At 41.4% G+C, this 20075-nt stretch overlaps 1 protein-coding gene across 1 annotated transcript in view; it reads left to right on the forward strand.

Annotated features, from left to right (window-relative positions):
• The window catches only part of MAST4 (microtubule associated serine/threonine kinase family member 4), a 538667-nt gene that overhangs the window by 474511 nt on the left and 44081 nt on the right, over window positions 1-20075 (forward strand). The window contains exons 11-16 of the mRNA XM_072828443.1: window positions 1071-1146; window positions 3289-3498; window positions 8795-8896; window positions 11506-11638; window positions 15239-15306; window positions 17887-17972. Of these exons, the coding sequence (XP_072684544.1) occupies window positions 1071-1146; window positions 3289-3498; window positions 8795-8896; window positions 11506-11638; window positions 15239-15306; window positions 17887-17972 (675 nt within the window). The remainder of the gene's footprint in view (window positions 1-1070; window positions 1147-3288; window positions 3499-8794; window positions 8897-11505; window positions 11639-15238; window positions 15307-17886; window positions 17973-20075) is intronic.

Genomic DNA, 20075 nt, shown 5'->3' on the forward strand with positions numbered 1-20075 from the left:
TGGTGAACTTTCCTGTTTAAGATTTCGTTATAAAATTATTTGGTTGGGTGTTCAGCTGAATATCAAGGTTTACTGAGGAAGGTTTTCCCCTGTATCTTTTTTTTTTTTTTTTTTAAGTAAACTCTCCATCCAATGTGGGGCTCACATTCATGAACCCAAGACCAAGGGTCGCATGTTCTACTGACTGAGCCAGCCAGGGGCCCCGTCCCCTTTGTACCTTTTTTTTTTAGTATCATAAATGAGTAATAAATGTAGCCATATTGAATGATTTGGGAATGGGTTATTGTGTTGAGTTAGTGAATAAAAGGTCAGTTTTATGGATTCACTTAGAGGTGGTGTATTTTACCATGTGGGTGCCCATTTTATGGTTTAATGAAAGGACTTCCTGGGATATCCGGCACAGGCTCTCTTCTCCCAGGAATGTAAACACGCTGAAGTTGTACAACTGTGTACCACTAGGAAGAACCACGACCCTACTATTTTGAAATAAAGAAAAGTGCACCACAATTATGTGACTCTGTTGCATATTGTACGTAATGCTTACCTCAGCATCCCAAATACATATTTGCTAGGCTAGAAAATGGATTTCAGTGGCAACACCTGTGCTGTGGAAGACTCTCAGACCTCTCCCGTGGCACATGGCCGAGCGCAGGTGTATGATAGAGCCGTGAAATTACACCGCTCACTGTGTCCTAGATGTTGCCGTTTGCAACCATCCTGTTTTGTTTTATATTGCAATTCATTAATTGGTTTCCAGAACTACAGAAATGCATTCTACATACAGAGCATAATCTCAATCGGAGAACATTTCTGAACTAGTTTTATATTGTCGCGATCATTACTTTGTGGCATTCCATTTCTAGAGCTTCCCTTTTGAGTCCTATTCAGGGTGTCACTGCTTATGGGCATTTATGTGTGTACTAATGACTGATTTTGTAGTTTATTACCTAATATACTTTTCTTATGAAGGTCATATAGTACTTTTGATCCCGCCAATTGTTGATAAATAAAAAGCTTATTTTCATTTCATGCTGAGGCAAGTGTAAAAGGGTAATTTGCTTTGCTTGCAGCCCTGGACGTTCTCCTGCATGCTGTGACCATGAAATAATTATGATGAACCATGTCTACAAAGAAAGGTTCCCCAAGGTAATGAATTGAATTGAAGATGCCGAGCATCCAAACGAACAGACACCGTGGGTGTCGCATCTGTAAGGTGGTTTTGTTATGGGAAGTAATGGTCCGATCCAGTAGTAATGAGTTAGACTTGTGTAAAACAGCACCATAGCTTCTAACAAAGGTGAAAATCACTAAATATCTTTTTGAAACAACTGAGGACTTGCGACACTCTTCCGTGTGCTAAACTGCCACTAAGGTGAATCCTGCTGGTTGCCCTACCCACCGGGCGGGCCTGATGAGGTGCCCCTGGGAGCACGAGCCTCTACACCTTCTCGCCCCTCTACCCGTGGTCTGGGCCTGCTGCTGAGGCATCAGGCAGCCATCGTTTTTCTTCCTTAGAAGCCTGCAGAGTGCTATGTGATGAAAGTCTTTATTTAAAAAAAAAAAAATAGGCAAAGAAAACCTCATTTTTCTTTTCTGTGACTTTCTATCACTTCAACAACTATATGTCTAAAAAATATTCATTTAGAATGGAAGGGAAAATTGCAGTGTTCCCCACGAGACTAGCAAAGGGAATTCAAGTTGAACCAGAGAGGATTTGCTGAAGAGCCATTGCCAGGTGCCCTGGCTGCACAAACCAGCTTTGACACTACCCATCATCTGGTTCCCACGGCCTTTCCCCTCCACGTTCCTACACATTCAAGAGGAGATAACCTTTCCGTCGTGTTCTTGTTCCTCCCCTACTACTTGTGTAGCCCAAGGCAAGGAAACGAAGGGGAAAAAAAATCTCTGGTTTCATAAATCACAAGTAGAGTACTTATTATTTGTAATGAACCTGACATTGATGTCCTTAATTAAAACCGTCTTAGCTATTAATTACATGTCCCTTGTTCGCCAGGGAAATAGGTCCTGGACTCTACGCAGTTCATGCTAGTTGGGATTTTAGAGAGAGGAGGAATGGGAGGCAGAGGGAACCCCCTCCCCACCCCTGCACAGATAATTAATATAAGCAGGGGAGATATTGATTAGGCAGGAGAGCCTCACAGAGAATAAAATCAAAGTTGGAAAGGGAATTTTTGATACATGTTACCAAGGGAATCTCCTTGGCCTTTTGCTCATGATAGAGCTTTCTGAGAGTAGGATAAGGATGTTCCTGGTACGTGAAAACAACTCTTGGCCCGCCCTGTGGGATTCTAGCAACGGTCCTGAGTTTTGAATAGGTAAGGACATAACTTGATTTTTTTTTTTTATTATTTATTTATGATAGGCACACAGTGAGAGAGAGAGGCAGAGACACAGGCAGAGGGAGAAGCAGGCTCCATGCACCGGGAGCCCGATGTGGGTTCGATCCCGGGTCTCCAGGATCGCGCCCTGGGCCAAAGGCAGGCGCCAAACCGCTGCGCCACCCAGGGATCCGTAACTTGATATTTTTGAGCATCCATCAGGAGAAAGAGCTCAAGATCTAAAATGAAAGCATAACAATGCACGGTTATTCTTTGGCTTATTTGAAGAAGCTTACATGGACCATTTTATATTTGATAGGATAGGAAAAAATAATAATAATCACCCTAAGATAGTCAGTTTCCTTGCATCCTTCAAATCTTCCATGTGATAAGGCTGCTGTTGCTGCTTTTAAAAAAGAGAGACTTTAAATGCGTTCCGGATGTTGCATGCACCTGCCGAATCACTGAGTTCTGCCTCCAAAACTAACAATACAGTATATGGTAACTAAACTGAATTTAAATTAAAAATTCTTTTAAAAAATAGACTTTTTTTAGAGAGGTTCTAGGTTTACAGCAAAATTGAACTGAAAGTACTGATGATTCTCATATACCCCCCACCATGCCCCCCTCAACCCACTCCCTGCATCCCGACACATGCGCCCATGTACTCTCCTCCCACGAACATCCCCCACCAGAGTGGTTCATTTGTTAACAATCAATGACACAATCGCCCAAAGTCCATAGTTAACCTTAAGGTTCACTGTTCATGGTGTATATTCTTTGAGTTGGGTTTTGACAAATACGTAATGACAGGATGTATACACCATTAGTTTCTAGAATTCTATTTCATGATTTGTGGAGATCTCTGCAAATGCTAGATAAATGTGATGATTGTGCACGTGTGTCTTTTGTCGTATTTCATCTGTGTGTTCCTGTCTTCTCTAATTAGGCTACGGCTCAGATGGAAGAGCGTCTGAAGGAAATTATCACCAGCTACTCCCCTGACCACGTTCTTCCTCTAGCAGATGGAGTGCTTAGTTTCACTCACCATCAGATTATTGAACTGGCTCGAGATTGTTTGGATAAATCCCACCAGGGTCTCATCACCTCACGATACTTCCTTGAATTACAGCACAAATTAGATAAATTGCTACAAGAGGTATGAACCAGACACCATATATGGTTTTCTGAGTTGTTTTTGCTTTCCCCCTGAAAAAAGAAATATATCGTGAGTGCATTTGCTCCCGCGTTTTAACCATGAGGATAGAGTTCATATTCCAGGGAAGCAAAGAAGAAGAAAAAAACCTGATTGCTACTTGCTATAAATTGATTCCCGTCATCATTTATAGTAATAGAAAGTTAATGTAATAACCTTTACAGGAACCTCGGGACCCAACAATCTATGGCTCTGGGATAAGTGGATTGTGAAGGATTTTGAGGCAGCGATTTTCCCCCTACCCCCAACCAGAAAGTTATAAATTGCCTGAGTGCGTGTGTGTTATTTGATGATGCTATCTGGTTCTAATATCTGGAAAAGCTAAATGGAAAATGGTTGGCTTCTTCCAGGCCGTGTGTCCTATTAATTAACCTAAGCATGGTATTGGGTAGTAAATGGGAACTTATATTTTCATTAGTGTCAGTTCCTCTTCTAACAAAATATCCAATTTCCAAAAGACAGATAAACACAGGACCTGCCTGAGCCTAGCACTTGAATGTGTAGCTCCTGATAACACCGGGACAGGAAGGGACGTGTAGGGCGGGTGCAATTAGTGCATATGTTGCTCTTGTGACTGAAATTGGTCAGCCACAGCTTAAAAGGGAAACCTTATTTAGCCCATATATTTGGAGATATATATATATATATATATATATATATATAGTGTTTTTCTCCCTCTTAGGGCAGAAGTTACGCCCACGTCAGCATACTTGTAGGTGGTTTTCCCTAAGCATGAATATGTACATAATTGCGTGGAACTGAAGCAAAATGTTAGCATCCTGGTTTTCCGGAAATCCATCTGTCTTTGCCCCTACTGAATTTAGTTCTGACCAGGAGCCACTATTTTTCTTTTCTTTCCCATCCACACATCCCAACAGAGTTTCCTATCCTCTGTTTCCATTACTCCTATTTCAACCTTCTGTAGTCCATCAGGCGGTGTTTCTCACCCCGTGCTTTAGGGGTGATTTTCTTGATTTTGATTTTTTGTTCGTTTCCAATTCATCTTGCACCAAGTCTCCTGTCAGTTAAAATGAAAATAAATCTATGGGAAAATGAGCGTGCATTTGGGTGTATAAGAAATGTAAAAATGGGAGAGTCGACACTTGCTCTCAGTAATGGTCCTTACCTCGTCGCAGGCTGCTGACAGCCGAGGGACTGGCACCAGCAGAGGGTACAGGGGCTGGGTGGGCAGGGACCTCTGTCTGTCGTATTCATCCAGGATAGTGCCCACCCCACAGAAGAACTTCTGTGGAAGGACTGGCTTCTGCCCTCCTGTCACTAAACTCACTGAAGTCCTCTGTCCTCCTCACTGTCATACCCGCTGGACATCTAACCGGAGCAGGCCTGTTTTACTGGAATATTATCAAACTTAGCAACACTCAAAACCTCAGGTGCTGTCTTATTAACCTCCCTCCTTTGAAGACTTTCTTATTGTTAGTCCCTCTGTTTCTTCTCTGCTTCTTCTTAACTCGTATTTTCTGAAAGTTAGTTTTTCCTGTGACCGGATCTGCGGCCCACCTTTGCCCTCTCCTGTGACCTCGTTGGCTCTCTCAGAGGCCTGTGAGCTCTCACGGCTCCCGTTCTGTATCTCAGACCAGCAGCTGTCCCTAAGATTTCAGATTCATGTGTCTGCCTGACTACTGAGTAGCCTTCTACCGAGGCAGTAATCCTAACCCTCAAATTCTTGCTTCTCTGCGTTTGTAAGAACATCTAACAGTCTTTGGTGGTGCCATTCTGCCTACAAGGAAAGACCCTGACATGGCCCGTTGAGCACAAGGCATCCTAATGATCTGTTTTGGGGCTTTGCTTCAACATCGTGCGAGGGCTCTGGGAAGGGATAGAGATCGTATCCACATCACCTTGAACTCTCTGGTACCTAGCGCCGTGGCTAGTCCTTGCTTCCTCAGTAACTGTGGAAGGAAGGGAGAAAGAAGATACATAGGTTTGTATGCCCAAATATTTGATTTACCATCAAATAATGCACTTCAGTTCATCTTAATCAAATTAGCTCTTGAAAACCGCTAGGAACAATGTGCATATTACTTGCTATGAGAATGTCTTGAAAATATTTGTTAAATGGTACATTTTTAAAAATATATTTTATTTGAGAGAGAGAGAGAAAGCACAAACAGGGAGTGGGGAGGGGCAGAGAGAGAAGCAGCCTCCCCACTGAGCAGGGAGCCCGACCTGGGGCTCGATCCCAGAGCCCTGGGATCGTGGCCTAAGCCAAAGGCAGATGCTTCACATTGGACCATCCAGGCCCCACATGGTGCATTTTTAAACAGAAGAAGCAGGTAAGAGAGCAACTCTGTAGTCAGCCTCTGCAAGATCCTCCTTCTCTAGGTCCACAGTTCTGTCCCAGGGTATTATCACAATTACTAGTTTAGTCCTGTGTTTTTAATTCCTTCAGAAGCTTCTCTGGAAAGGATGGAATCAATATCCAAGTCTATTCATGTTGAAATCCCCCCAGCCACCCACCGTGAGGCACCTGAATGGAGCCTGCTTAAGATTCTCCCTCCCTTTCCCCGCCCCTTGTGTGCTTGCTTGCTCTCTCTCTCTCACACACACACACACAAAAAAACCTTAAATAATAAATAAATTGTTGGTTTATAGGAAAATGCGTCTTTGGGACAGAGAAGCATGTATACTTGTGGTATGAAAAGCCTTGTTGAATGAATAAGAATGTTTTCTTGTTTATCTGCACAGATAAACATTTTCTTTCATCCTTTTGTGAAAATTAAAACTATCTTTAGAATCACATTGACAGCGTCCTTCCAGACTTTGGAGCTAAACAGTCCCAGGAGAACTTATGCCTTTTCGAAGGAGCCCTTATTATGGGAATTGGCTTTGCCTTCCCCAGGAAGCAATGGTTGTCACTTCCAGCTGTGACATTGTGTGCCCCCCCCCCCCACCCCTGGCTATCTCCTGGCCATTTTCCCTGTTGTCAGTTTTTCGTGGACCCAGACAGGGTCCCCCTGTGACTTCGAGCAGCAGCTTGATTTAACTGATACCTTTTCAAAGTCCTGAGGTCCAGGTCAATTCCAGATGAATGCTTTTATGCCTCCATGTGTTATCTCACTTAGGTGTGTTTGCCAAAGAAAGTCATATACGTAGGAAACTATAACCTGCTCAAATATGGGCCTTAGTATTTTTTACAGCAGCCAGCACTTAAAATACAAACACAGGGTATCCATTAGTGTTGGTGCTTGCTGTTGGCAGCCTGGAAACTCTCTCTCTTCTCATGCTAAGTGTGTGATTTTGTTTGGTGTTGCCTTAACAAAACTCCCTCCCCAGTAATGTTAGTAGATAAAATATTATTTGAGTTAACATTACCCATTGTATGTTTTGGCTTGAGTTACAGCTGATAATCCTTAGAAGCAAGAAGCAGGAATGAACTGATTATTTTTACAGTTTTTAAAATGGAATTTGTATAATCTAACTCAGCTATTTGAAGATTTTTTTAAGATACAGAGTTCATGTTTCTCTTTGAAGAGAGCAGCAAAACATGTCCAGGCTTTTTAGATTTTCTTTATATTCCTGAATTCCAAAAGCAGTTAATTATTACGGTAAGAGGAAATTCTGTATGTAGCCCAAATTGTCCATCAAGAGGCTAGGTGGCTTTTTTGCTTCATCTTTAAGATTTTCTGTTTAGTTTTTATTAAGAATAAGCTATGGGGATTCCTGGGTGGCTCAGCAGTTTAGTGCCTGCCTTTGGCCCAGGGCGTGATCCTAGAGTCCCGGGATCAAGTCCCACATCGGGCTCCCTGCATGGAGCCTGCTTCTCCCTCTGCCTGTGTCTCTGCCTCTCTCTCTCTCTCTCTCATAAATAAATAAATAAATCTTAAAAAAAAAAAAAGGAATAAACTATAAAGAAGGCATATAGCTGTACTTCTTGGTGTTCATTAGATCTTCCAAAGTCTCTCTTTGGCTCAAAACAAAAATTGGAAAGAAAACTTAAAGACAGTTTAAATATTGGGTATATCTCCTTATGTATGTTCTAACGTCCCAACTGGATTCTCAGGACCCATAGTTGTAGTTACAAGTTGGTTTTCTTGGAACACATTCTGTTCCATAATTCTTCACCAGTGGTCATTTTCCCCTGTGTTTTTTTTCTTTGAAATGTTGGCTCTTTTGCTTTTGCCTGTATATGTTCCTATACCTACATCTTGAAAAGGTGCCTTTGATTTGGTGGCTTAAAATCAGTAGACATGTTCCTACTAAGTTTCATGATTTCTCACAGATTTGGTCTGCCTCTTCTTTCCATCAGAGAGCTGCTACTTAGAATAAAACACCTTCAAGAGTGATTTTAAATGTTTATTAGTATGTCTGTGAAATTCTATTCTATTGCACCAGCATCTTCTTGATAGATTTTCTTTAATCCTCAGAGGAAAGTAAATCATAACAATTTAAAAATTTACAACAGCCTTAAAGTGAGTGTGCGTAGAAGTTTATGTGTTTAGACTTTTACAACTTTGGTTTTATGTCTGCCTTGATAACAGATTTACCTCATTTCTTCAAGAAAATATCATTGAGAATTAAAATGACTCTTATCGTCAGGATATATTTTTTGGTGCTTGATTAGGCAACATCAAATATAAAATTTAAAAAGAAGGAAAGTCTGCTAAATTTTACTGAGTTGAGTGCCTCAGTATTATTCACTGTGTGAAATCAAATTTGTATGCACATGTCCAAGTATAAGCATTATCCACCCCCCAACATTTGAAATAAACCACGCACGCTTCTTACATGGTATAAAATAATTTATAGACAAATAGGGGGTGTACATATAAAATCATTTTCCTAAAGGTGTTGAAGACCCAGGATAACAAAAGCCGCCATTCGTTGTGTTAGCCATTTCATACTTTATTCTGCAACATCTGGCAAATCAAGCCTCCTTATCATCCATCTACTCTGTTTGTACCATGTGCTTACTGTATAGAAGCTGTGAAACCTCTCCACCATTCGTGGTTCCCATTGAGAGTTTCAACATTTGATTTTAACACAGAATAAAGCAAAGTTTTACAATGGAAATTTAGCCAAGAGAGCTGTTTTGTGGATAAATTTTAATGGTGTCCATTTGTGAAGAGATAATATCCACTTACCAATCTTTGAAAAGCATTTTCTCAATCGCTCAATTTTCAGGTATCTGCAATTATCTAATTAGCGTGCTTTGCTGCTTTTCTCTTCCATTTAATAGAGCAACCCTGTCTCATCATTGCTTTTCATTGCTTTCTCATAGGCTCATGATCGTTCAGAGAGTGGAGAATTGGCATTTATTAAACAACTAGTTCGAAAGATCCTAATTGTTATTGCCCGCCCAGCTCGGTTATTGGAGTGCCTGGTAAGTCTTCCCTAGATGAGACTCCATTACTTATTGTTAACTGTGGGAAAGCAGTGACCATCAGAAACCTCCAGTTTCATTTGGCTTCAAAGACCAGAGTTAAATGGAAAGAGTCAATAGGAGCGACAACTTATGAATGTTTATGGGCACAACCCCATGTGATTTTGTTTTCTGGTTTTAAGTAAAAATTCTAGGACTTGTACTGTATTAAGTGATAATCATATCACATTCTGGTCAAACTGGAAAGATCATCATGAACTAATGGGCTGAACCTTATCTCAGGACAATTACTATGTGACAGCTTATTTACAGCACTTGCTGGGCCGCGCTTTTTTGGAGTTGGCAGGATGCAGAGAGAGGGAAGTCAGAGATAGGATTTATCATAACCCTCAGTCACTCGTATTTGTTTTTAAAATGTGGCATGTCAGAAATAAATGCTCAGCAGCAACCCGATTGGGAGAGTGTACTAGGATCCCATACAGACCAGTAGAAGTGAGACTTTCAGAGATTTCTTCATTTTGTCAATTATATTGCCCTTGGTCATTTCCTATTTTAAAATTTTTGTTTCACATAATTTTGGTTGAAATTTCAGCCCACCCTGCGAACACATATGAAGCTTTGAACATAAGAATAGTTTTAAAGGAGGGCACCTGAATGGCTCAACTGTTGAGCCTGCCTTTGGCTCAGGGTGTGATCCTGGGTCCCATGATTGAGACCCACCTTGGGATCCCTGCAAGAAGCCTGCTTCTCCCTCCGCCTGTATCTCTGCCTCTCTTTCTGTGTGTATCTCATGAATAAACAAAGTCTTAAAAAAAGAAAGAAAGAAAGAAAGAAAGAAAGAAAGAAAGAAAGAAAGAAAGAGAAAGAAAGAAAGAAAGAAAAGAAAAGAAAGAATAGTTTTAAGGTAAGGGGCTTAACATAGCATCAACACTCACTTTTAAGTTCCGCTAACCATTAAAGTATTTGAAACACTATGTGCAGCACAGCTTTTCAGAATTCCGCATTCACACATACACATATAGGGTGGTGTTGCTAGGATTTCGCCCTTATTTTGAGTAACATTCATGGCTTTTTATAATAATGAAATGTTCACAGCCCCGTAAATATATACTGATGCATAATGAGTCATGGAAGAGGGGAAATCTTGAGGAGACAGGGAGGGGTCTGGTGGAGTAGGTGTTTCCATCAGTGGCCACGACCCTTAGAACCACAGAATTAAAAGCACCATTTGGCATTGTCTCTGGAAGGATAAAGGGGAAAAAATACTCTGGATGCTTCTGGGAGAACCGTGTGACTGGCAGATGCAAGCAAAAGGAAGTCTGATTTTTGTACTGCGCCTTCCATTGTACTTTGTGAATTATGCACCACATGCTTGTACTTCCTGCATTTGTTTAATTTGGGGGAAAATACCATTCAGCAGATACACTAATAGAAGATCTTGCCTTAAAAGAGGAAATGAATTTTTTCAATAATCATTCCTCACCAGTAGAGAAAAAGTAAAAGTGTAGCCTCTCAAGGATAGAAACAAGTGAACTTAAATGTAGAATTGAAAATGTTGCTGCTTTCAACACTATTTAAAGCTCAGATAAGACTGGAGCCTCAGAATTTTAGGGGTGGTTTTCCAACCCGTGGTCTTACACCTTCTGTTTCAGACCTGCGCTCTGTGTCATTGTAGGTTTCTAGAAAGGGTGCTGAGCGGACGTTGGTTTTGGCTTTACTCCATTTGCAGCGAGCTTTTTTTTTACATGACCTTTAGAAACCTTTGAGTTATTCTCAGGTGAAATGCCAATATTCTGAAGGTGCCTTCCTGGGGAATTAACCAAAATGGGAAATATCCTGAGGGGGTAAAATCTAGGAAATAGGACTTGAAAATAGCCACTGTGGTTTAAATATGTAAACATAATTGTTTAAAATAAATCCAAGGCATCCACCACAGTGATAGAATCCCAAAGGTTTTTATTATGTCCTAGAAGTAACAGACAGAGGGAGTAAAATACTTAGGCAAAATGTGCTACCAAATGTTAAAAATATACATAGGTAATCGAAAGCATTAATTTCGTAATTTTCTGTCTTAATCATCACATTATATGAATATTAATTTTAGTGTGCATGGATAAAAACTGGTAATTTTGAAATTTAAAAAAAAAATACTTTTGCATACCTTTGTCCTAATGGAGTTTCCTGAAAAATCTTTGAGAATATGTGTTCTAGCATTCCTCTTTTTGTGGCTGTTTACATGGAGAGAAACAATCTTCTGGATGAGATTTTGGATCTTAAGATTTTACTAAAAAGGCATAATTTAAATTTTAAATGTGTTCATTTCCAATAAGATGGCAATGGGAGATCTTCAAAGCTACAGTACCAGGAAATTGAAAGTGGTCGCTCTAGGAGGTACCAAGGACCTACCTACCTGTATTGCCTTAGAATAGGAAAGGCCTCAAATCCAAAGTAAGAATTACATACTTTGTAAAAGTCTCTTGCTTCCTTTCTGCACAAATAACCCACAACCATGTATATCCAGCAAATTTTATTGTAAGAGGAATTTGTGTAATAAAACCTCAGAGAATTTTGGCTCAAATAACTATCCATCTGTGTTTGTCTTCTGCTAGGAATTTGATCCTGAAGAATTTTACTACCTATTGGAAGCTGCAGAAGGCCATGCAAAAGAAGGACAGGGTATTAAATCTGACATTCCCAGGTATATCATCAGCCAGCTGGGGCTCAATAAAGATCCTTTGGAAGGTATGTACCTTGGTTGGGCTGACCTTCCACTTGCCTACGCACTGTGACTTCAGACAAGAACTTACTAGCAAGTCTTTACTTTTTCCACGTGACTTGGCTCTGTCTGTTGAAAAGTACAAATTTGGGGGGGAGGGCAGTTGTGCTTCGAAGAAAAAAGCAACCCTTCCCTGTGGGGTTCACAACATGCTGAGTTGAGTCCAGAAGAGCAGGTGAATGTGGCCCATTTTGTGTTGTACCCAGAGTGTGGGGCGAGCCCTTGAGATCCCAGAGGCCCCGACAATGCCAGAGTCCTGAAAGGGTTTACATTCTAGCCTTCCCTGAGTGCTTTCTCTCTGGCGAAGCTCCGTGGGGTTCTTCTCAAGTGTCCTTTTAATTTTGAAGTTGCTGCTAAAGAAATTAATTATAATTAATTTAAAAGTGACATTTAAAGTAATTGGGGAGTAATGCATCTGATGATAGATTTAGATCAGATGCCGTGTTGGGAGGTATATTTTTGCATGCGACAACAAAATTATGAAGAGTGATAATGTACAGGAATGCCAGTGAGGGGAAAATGTTTTTTCAAACTTAGAGATCTCATGCTATTAAATCCACAGAAGACTAAGCACCTTGTTGGTGGTGGTTTTGTTTTTGTTTTTGTGTTTTAATCTAATATGGGTAAACTACTCCCCTGCCTCCCTACCCCTCTACCTTTTCCTGCTCATTATTGTTTGGATTGTCCTTTAAAACACTTTAAGTTACATACTGCCTGAAAAAAGTCCGAAACAATCAGAGACTCCTTCATTCAAAATCATCTTCCTGGTTCGTTAAATTGAATTTGCAAACAGCGTTTATCTCGCTAAACTATTTCTAATGATGGTAACTGTTGGCACAGATATCTTCCCATCTAAAGCCAGGGAACCTGCTGCTCTCTGCCCTGCTCTCCTACTTCCCCCTGCTTTGTTTGCTCTTACGGCCAGGCCATTCGGATCTTTGCTTCCAGGGAAATGGTGCATGCATTCCTGGGAGATAATGCCAGATAAATTTATACTGTCCTGAAAGCAATACCACAACAGATTCATCACTTATCAGAGACTGGTGGCTGCTTCTCTGAAAAGTTCCCTGGGGAGAGATTTTTCCCCATGGCTTTTAAATTACCATCTTTACCTTTTTGAATCATGAGTCTTCAGAAATGGTTTAAATCAATGAAATAAAAAGGGCAGATGTTTAATGGTATTTAGATGAGTTTTAAAAATCTCTTCAGGCATTACAAAACGATGCCTTAGCTTCCTGCTTCAAAAGCTGACTCCTGGTTCCATTCCATTACTACTCACTGCTTGCAAATAATATGTATTTCCCAGATAATAGTTATTTAGCAGAAATCCTATTTAAAACAGAACCATCTTTTAATTTGTTTTTTTATGAAAATAATTGGAGTGGGGAGGCTGTCAAAGTATATTAGAGTGACTGTTCACGCTGGTAGAGTTGAGGTGGTTTCAGCTCTTGAATTGTAGAGCGAGTGAGCTCTTCACAGTTTTCTAAACCCGGCGGTAAAGATCACTGTCGGCTGAACTTTGGTAGGTGAATCATCTGAGGCCTGTCTATGTACCTTTATAGGGGCTCTAAAAAAATCTTAATGGTGATCTTGGACAAGTTTTGAGTTTAGTAAAACAAACTTACCCCTGAGACTTGTGTTTTTAACTCTTGACACTTCATTTCCTTGATTCAGATCTGAGGATGGTTTTTCATCTATTTGTCATCACGGAACATGCCTTTATTATAAACTCTCTGATCTACATTTGTTTCCCCCTTCTTGGCCACATCTACACTAACAGAACTACAGCCTAACCTTTGAACGTTGGGGGTGAGGGTGTAGAGTGGAAATGCCCAGGTCTGCTCTTGGGCACCAGCCCTGCAGGCTATGACCTTGACCATGCAGGCTGACACTTGAGCCTCTTTGTGCTCAGTGTACTTTATATAAAACCAGGGAAATGGTACCTAACCGTAGACAGATGTTTTTAGGATTCTGTGAGTTCCTCTCTCTCCCCAAGATGCAGTAATGCTTAATAAATGTTAGCTGCTATTGCTGTTTTATTTGAATAATATTAAAGTTAGTCCTGTCCTTGAGAGTGCCGGCAACCAACTACGTTTTAGCTCACCTCCCAGTGCACCGACCTAAAGTGCTCATCATACAGGATGTTGACATCATTTGAATGACACCAAGAAAGCAGGTAGTTTGTACTAAGCTCATTTTTATTCTTGAATATCCCCTATTGGTAAAATAGGAACGTTAGTGTCAGTCTTCAGTTATTTTAGATTCTGGCATTTGTTAGTTTTTACCTAAAGACAACACTCCAGTGTTGTTTTGTTTCATATCTTTTATGTGTAATCTCTCCCAAAATGAATGATTATATTTATAAGAATGTGAATATGTAAAATGAGAGTCTAAGGACTACTTTTAGATGCATACAAAAATAGGTAACTAAAAACTATAATTTATGCGTTGTTATTATATATATAACTTAGTATACACATTCAGTTTTGAAAAAATCAGAAAATGCAAAGTACCTGTGATCTTACCACTCAGAGATAACTACCTGTCAGAGCTTTAGAGAGAATTCTTTCATGTTCTTTTTTTAATTAAGCATCTTTTTTTATGTGTAAAAATTAAAATGAACAATAAAATGAATTCGATTTCTTCATTTACTTATGTAGACTCCAAGATGGATTCCATTGTGGATTGAGCAATTAAATGCCTTTTTCTTTTTTTTTTTTTTTTTTTTTTTGCTTTTGTCTCCTTTAACTAGACCACCAGGATAGTACTTAAGCTGATGTCAGGCATGTGGCATCCAGCCCAGGATTAATTACTCTACAGGATGTAACTAAAATCATAAATAACCATCAATATTCAGTGAACACTTAATTTTTGTTAGTCAAATGCTAAGGGCTTTTACATGAATATCCTATATGATGATTACAAGAAACTCTCAGAGATGAATACATTGTTCCTATCTTACAGAGGGAGAGCTTGGGGGTGAAAGGTCCCTAGTTAAGTGTCAATCGTGGTGGTATGCCAAGTCTTTTGCACTGGCAAGTCCCTCTCAACAACCACTACTTCCTTTGTGACAAATTGCAAAATTTTCATATACTAGGCAGGGGATTTTGCTCAGTGGCTATAAAGTAACGGAAGGAGGAATGCTTAGCCACCAAGTTGAGAATCATCTCTGAGCTGCAGTCAGTGAATCTTTGATGACTGCCAGAGCCTGAGAAGACTTGCCTCTCTTAAGAACTCACTCATAAGCACACTCATTGATACACACACCTCCCCACCCCCAAACTTAAGTGGTGGTGATTGCATTGGCCAATCAGTCCTCCTGTCTGAAGCAGAGGCTCTGCTCTCAAGTACCTGTGTCTAGGGTTCATGAGAAATGGGGTTCCAGGGAAAGGCATAGACTGAACCATTTCAAGAATGTCTGTTGTTGGGTCTTGCCATTTTTTATTTAAGATTTTCCCAAGGCAATGAGTATAGAGTAATTTTTTTTTTTAATAATGAGAAGTTACTTCTTGTCTACTTGAAATTGTCCTGTTTTTCTTAAACGTTGGTTGTGTTTCTTCATTTAGAAATGGCTCAGTTGGGAAACTATGATAGTGGGACAGCAGAAACACCAGAAACAGATGAATCCGTGAGTGTAAGTATCTTTCTTGATGAAATACAGTGTTGGTTTTTCTGTTTATCAGCATCTGGAGAGATTTAGAGTGTGTTAATTACTTTATTTCTTCCATAAACATGTATTGTGCTCCGATGTGCAAGGCAGTAAGCATACAGTTTTAGCCTCTCTTCTCAAAGAGAAAGAGATTGATAAAAAGAAATCATGCACAAAAAATAAAAACGATAAGCTTGAATAAGATCTATGAAGAAAAAGGGCCGTGTGCTACTAACACATAACAGAGAGTGACCTTAGCCTTGCTGCTAGTCCAGAAAGATCTCCTGAGTAAATGACCTGGGAGTGGTGTGAGAAGTTACTAGGATGAGAAGGGGGCAGAGGGAACATTCCAGGCCCAGGGAATATTGTGGGCAAAGACTATGCCACAAGGGAGCAGAGTGCATGTGAGGGTAAGGGCAAGGAGACCATAGAGACTGGAGAGCTGGAGCAAAAACCAGACATAGAGGTCCTGATTGTTCATCTTTGTCAGATCTTTTCTTTCTAAGAATGGTGGGAAGCTGTTGAACTTGGAGGGAAATGTTTGTGTGTAGGGGTTGGAGGCAGGTGGACAGGAGCCCAACCCTGTCAGCATTACCGCTTAAAAACAAACTTAGGATGGCAGTAGAAAGCAGATGAAGTGAGAGGGGAAGGCAGGAGTGACCATGGGGAACCCATGCAGGAGGCTGTGCAAGTGGCACAGGTGAGGGTAATGGGCGATGCTGGTGCCATCGTCCCTAACTGTGAACACCGGAAAGGAAAGCAGGCTGGAGTGAGTTGGGGGTGGTCAGGAAAGAGAAGTAGCTGGGTAGGCTGGGGGGCTGAGGACCCAGGCTCTGGAGTGAGACTGCCCTCATTCAGAAGCTGGCTGCATCTCTTGCTAGCTGTGGGAAATCACTCTGTGCCTTGGTTTCCTCCTCTGCAAAATTATATAAAAGATGGTAAAATATTAAATGAGATGATTTATGTAAAATGGTTAGATCAGCAACACTACTAAATGCTAAATAATGATAGCTGTTTTGTTTATTCATTATTATTATAATTTCGAATGAGTTTAGACTGAAGTTTTTTGGAGATATTTGAGAAGAGCCATCACGCTAGCATCTGTGTACATGATGTGGGATCTGCTGGCACTCAGAGGGTTTTCAGTGGCATTCTGAAGGACGTAGGAGTCATCCGTGGGCATGAATGAGGTCACCTGGGTGGGCAAGAGTTAATGAGACAGGTAGGCCTTGAGTAGGATCTTTGCACCCAAAGCTGTGGGGACCTATCAGAGTGGATGACAGGAACCAGTGAGTGACCCCAGTCTTGAATTATGTTTTCTGTGATGGAGCATTAGCAGTGATGACTAGACCCAGGGCCTGTGGCCAGAGACCAAGGGGGAAATGGAGGAGAGAAAGAATTGTTTGGTCCAGATGCCAGAGTGTTGGGTGAATTACCTGCTTGCACACTGAAGTCACGCAGGGTAGTGAGAGAACATGAGCAGAGAGGAACGTGGGCAGCTGGGCACCCAGGACTTCCAAAAATAAATGAGACAGCATGTCAGCGGTTGACAGCATCCAGTGGGGGAGTGTGACACACACGACAGTCTCATGGGGTTTCTTCCACAATTATAGGAAGGGCTCTCTGGGTTCTGCAGGGGGGAAAGAGGCTGTCAGTGCTCACTCTCTCAATGCTAAGATTCGCAGACTATGATATTATTTCCCCCCAAAAAAACAAACAAACCTATTTTACTTATTATTGTCCTTTGAGCTCAACTTGTTAAAAAGCTATCTTTTTGAAAGTAGATATCTAAACCATGGTAAGATCAAAGTCAAGAGAGACACGCACTGTCTGTTTGGGTGCCCCTTGCCACAGACTACCTTTTCCAAAGAAGAAGGGTGGCCACGGGGAGGACACAGACATTCTCTGGTCAGGGACAGAGAAACTACGCCATCCGTCAGCCCAGGTTGAGCCACGCAGCCCATTCTTTCTGTTTTGACTGACTGAAGCCAGAGTTAAGGTTTGACATTTTGGACTTCTATCTCAAAACCTGAAAGGGCTAGGATGAGGATAACCCGAGTAGTGTACAGAGGTAAATTAAATTGGAAATTTCTTTTTGTTTTTTAAAGATTTTATTTATTTATTTGAGAGTGAGAGAGCACACGAGCACAGAGGAGGGGCAGAGGGAGTGGGAGAAGGCGAAGCAGGCTCCCCTCTGCGCAGGGAGCCCGATGCTGGGCTTGATCCCAGGACACTGGGATCATGACCTGAGCAGAAGGCAGACACTTAACCGACCGAGCCACCCCAGCTCCCCAAAATTGGCAATTTTCAAAAGCCTTGTGCCTTCATCTCCCGGAAATGAGGGTTCACTTAAACGAGACCAGGGCACTGACAGGAGAGACAGTCCATCCGTGCTGCTCTGCAAAATTGATCTTCAAAGCTGTGTGCCAGCGTCCTTTGGCTCCAATACTGCACTTCCAACAGATTCGACAGCAGAGCAGAGAATGCAGATGTTGTTTGTGTTGCCATTAAAATCATTTTCTTGAGTTCTCAACTATTTTCTAACTTGCGTATTTTGTTTCCAAGAGCTCTACTGCTTCCCTGAAACTTCAAAGGAAACCTCGGGAAAGTGATTTTGAAACTATTAAATTGATTAGCAATGGAGCCTATGGGTGAGTAATTCAAGAAAACTCTCTATTGTATTTTAACACACCTGAGTAATATATTCTGCACATTTATCTTAGGCCAAATAGATGTCATTAGAGACTTGAGGTTTCAGATCACTGCTCCTTCACTGTTGGGTATAATGTGTAGCCAAAATCGTTTTTCATTTAGATACTCCATCAAGAAAACATATCAAGTGACCTGGAGTTATTTTAGAGGTATGGGGAAGGAGACTTTACAAAGAAAAGGAAGATTTTTATCCATGCCTGATTCTGCCTCCTTTATTGGGCCCTTGTGGACGCAGAGATCTCTGACTCTTGGGCGCATATACGCACACACGTCTCCATATCTGGTTCTGTAAAATCTGTATCTCTGAACACATATAAACTCATATATAGCATTAATACTTAAGAATTAGCCAGAAAAAAAAAATTAGCCAGTACTTTCTGTCTGACGATCATTCTTGCAAGAGAAGTGCTTAAATTAGAAGACTGCTTGGAAACTTCACACAGTACGTTTCTTTCAATCTTTATATTGTACCAGGGCTTTATTGTTTGTTTGTTTTCAGTTGAAATCTGTGTTCTGATCTGGTCACGTTAGGGGTGCCCTTTTCTTCAATTTTAGAGACATGAGGTTTTCTTCTCATGGCTAAGAAGGGTCAGTGGTGACGAGGTCCTTCCGAGTTCTAAGAAACAGGAAGGGTAGTTAATATACATACTGTGTCCCAATCCATTTTAGACAGCCCAGGAGCTCTGGTTTAATTAAGTATTAATCTCACTTCTATCTGTATATGGAGAGCAATAAACAATCCCATAGACGTTTATTGCCATTTATCACACGTATGAGCAGATGAGATAAGGCGATTTTTGTTATGCCACAAGGGATGTTTCTCCTTACGATTTTTTTTTTACCTCTAATATTTTCCACACCATTAACTTAGTCAAGAACTTCAATATTTGTGAGTCCTTTCTGTGCTTCACTGATTTATTTTCAGGATTATGTCAAATGGTGTATTTCTCGATGCGGCTTGTAAATGTTTTGTGATGTTTTATTGTTATAATATTTTGTTTTGTTCAAGGACCTCATGGAAACTTCTTCCCCCCCAAAAATTGTTTAAGCATACGGTGGCTTGCGAGTTTCATTGATTACGCGGTGTTAGTTCATTTTCGAGATCATCTGAGGATTTCTTCCTTCGTCAGGGAAAAAAACTGAACTTTGATTTAATGGGTCTCTGGGTTTGAGTGCTGATGGCTTTCATTGGCAGTGGAATTCTAGAATAAGATTTTCTGCGAAGCGCTGCTTTTATAAAATTTGGGCATGTATCTTAGCAGTATTTGGAGCTCTAATTGGTTGAGTAAACTCATTTGTAGTGCAATTAAACCACTGTCTAGTAGATGAGGTATATCACACTTCGGGGACTGGTTGCGAATATACAAGAAGTTAAACAAGCTGTGAATCAGTGAACACCCAGGATGCAGGCCAAGTCATTAATGGGCTGACGAGCTGCCTGCGGGGGCTCCTACCCATCAGCCAAAACTTCTTTCTCCCTTTTGCTCTTCTCAGATTTAATCTCTCATTACATTTCTGACAGATTTCCTCTTCATTTTAATTATTTTTAATTCAAGGTGGAGTGGAGCTGCCTGCCCAGCGGCCCCCCAGTCCCGACGCTGGCCGCGGCTTCGGGGGGACTGAACACCAGGCTCTCCAGGCCCGTCCCTCCCCGGCCCCCAGGCCACGGAGCACGTGAGGAGGCCGCTGTGCCTGCCACACTGGTTCCCTCGGTCTCCTCCCCACTTAGGGGAGGGCAGACCCCATCCCCGCCAGCTTAGCGCCCCAGGGAAGGCCTTGCCTTGTGCCGGCGTCTGCTGGCTCCCGCGGGCTGCTGCGTTGGCCTGGATGTGGGAGGGGCCCGCGGGTGGGGGCGGCAGGTGCCCGGGCGAGCCCGCTCCTTGCTTCTCCGATGATCCTCGGCCGCCTCAGAGCGTCCTCCCCTGGCCCCGCCCAGACTTGTAAATCACAGTGTTCAGGGTTTTCAGAGTGACTGAAATTGACTTAAATTTAAAAAAAAAAAACTACATTTGAAAGGCGCACCATTTCTGTCCTACTTGGCT

This window comes from Canis lupus, chromosome 5 (genome assembly GCF_048164855.1).
Source record: "Canis lupus baileyi chromosome 5, mCanLup2.hap1, whole genome shotgun sequence".
NCBI classification, from domain to species: domain Eukaryota; kingdom Metazoa; phylum Chordata; class Mammalia; order Carnivora; family Canidae; genus Canis; species Canis lupus.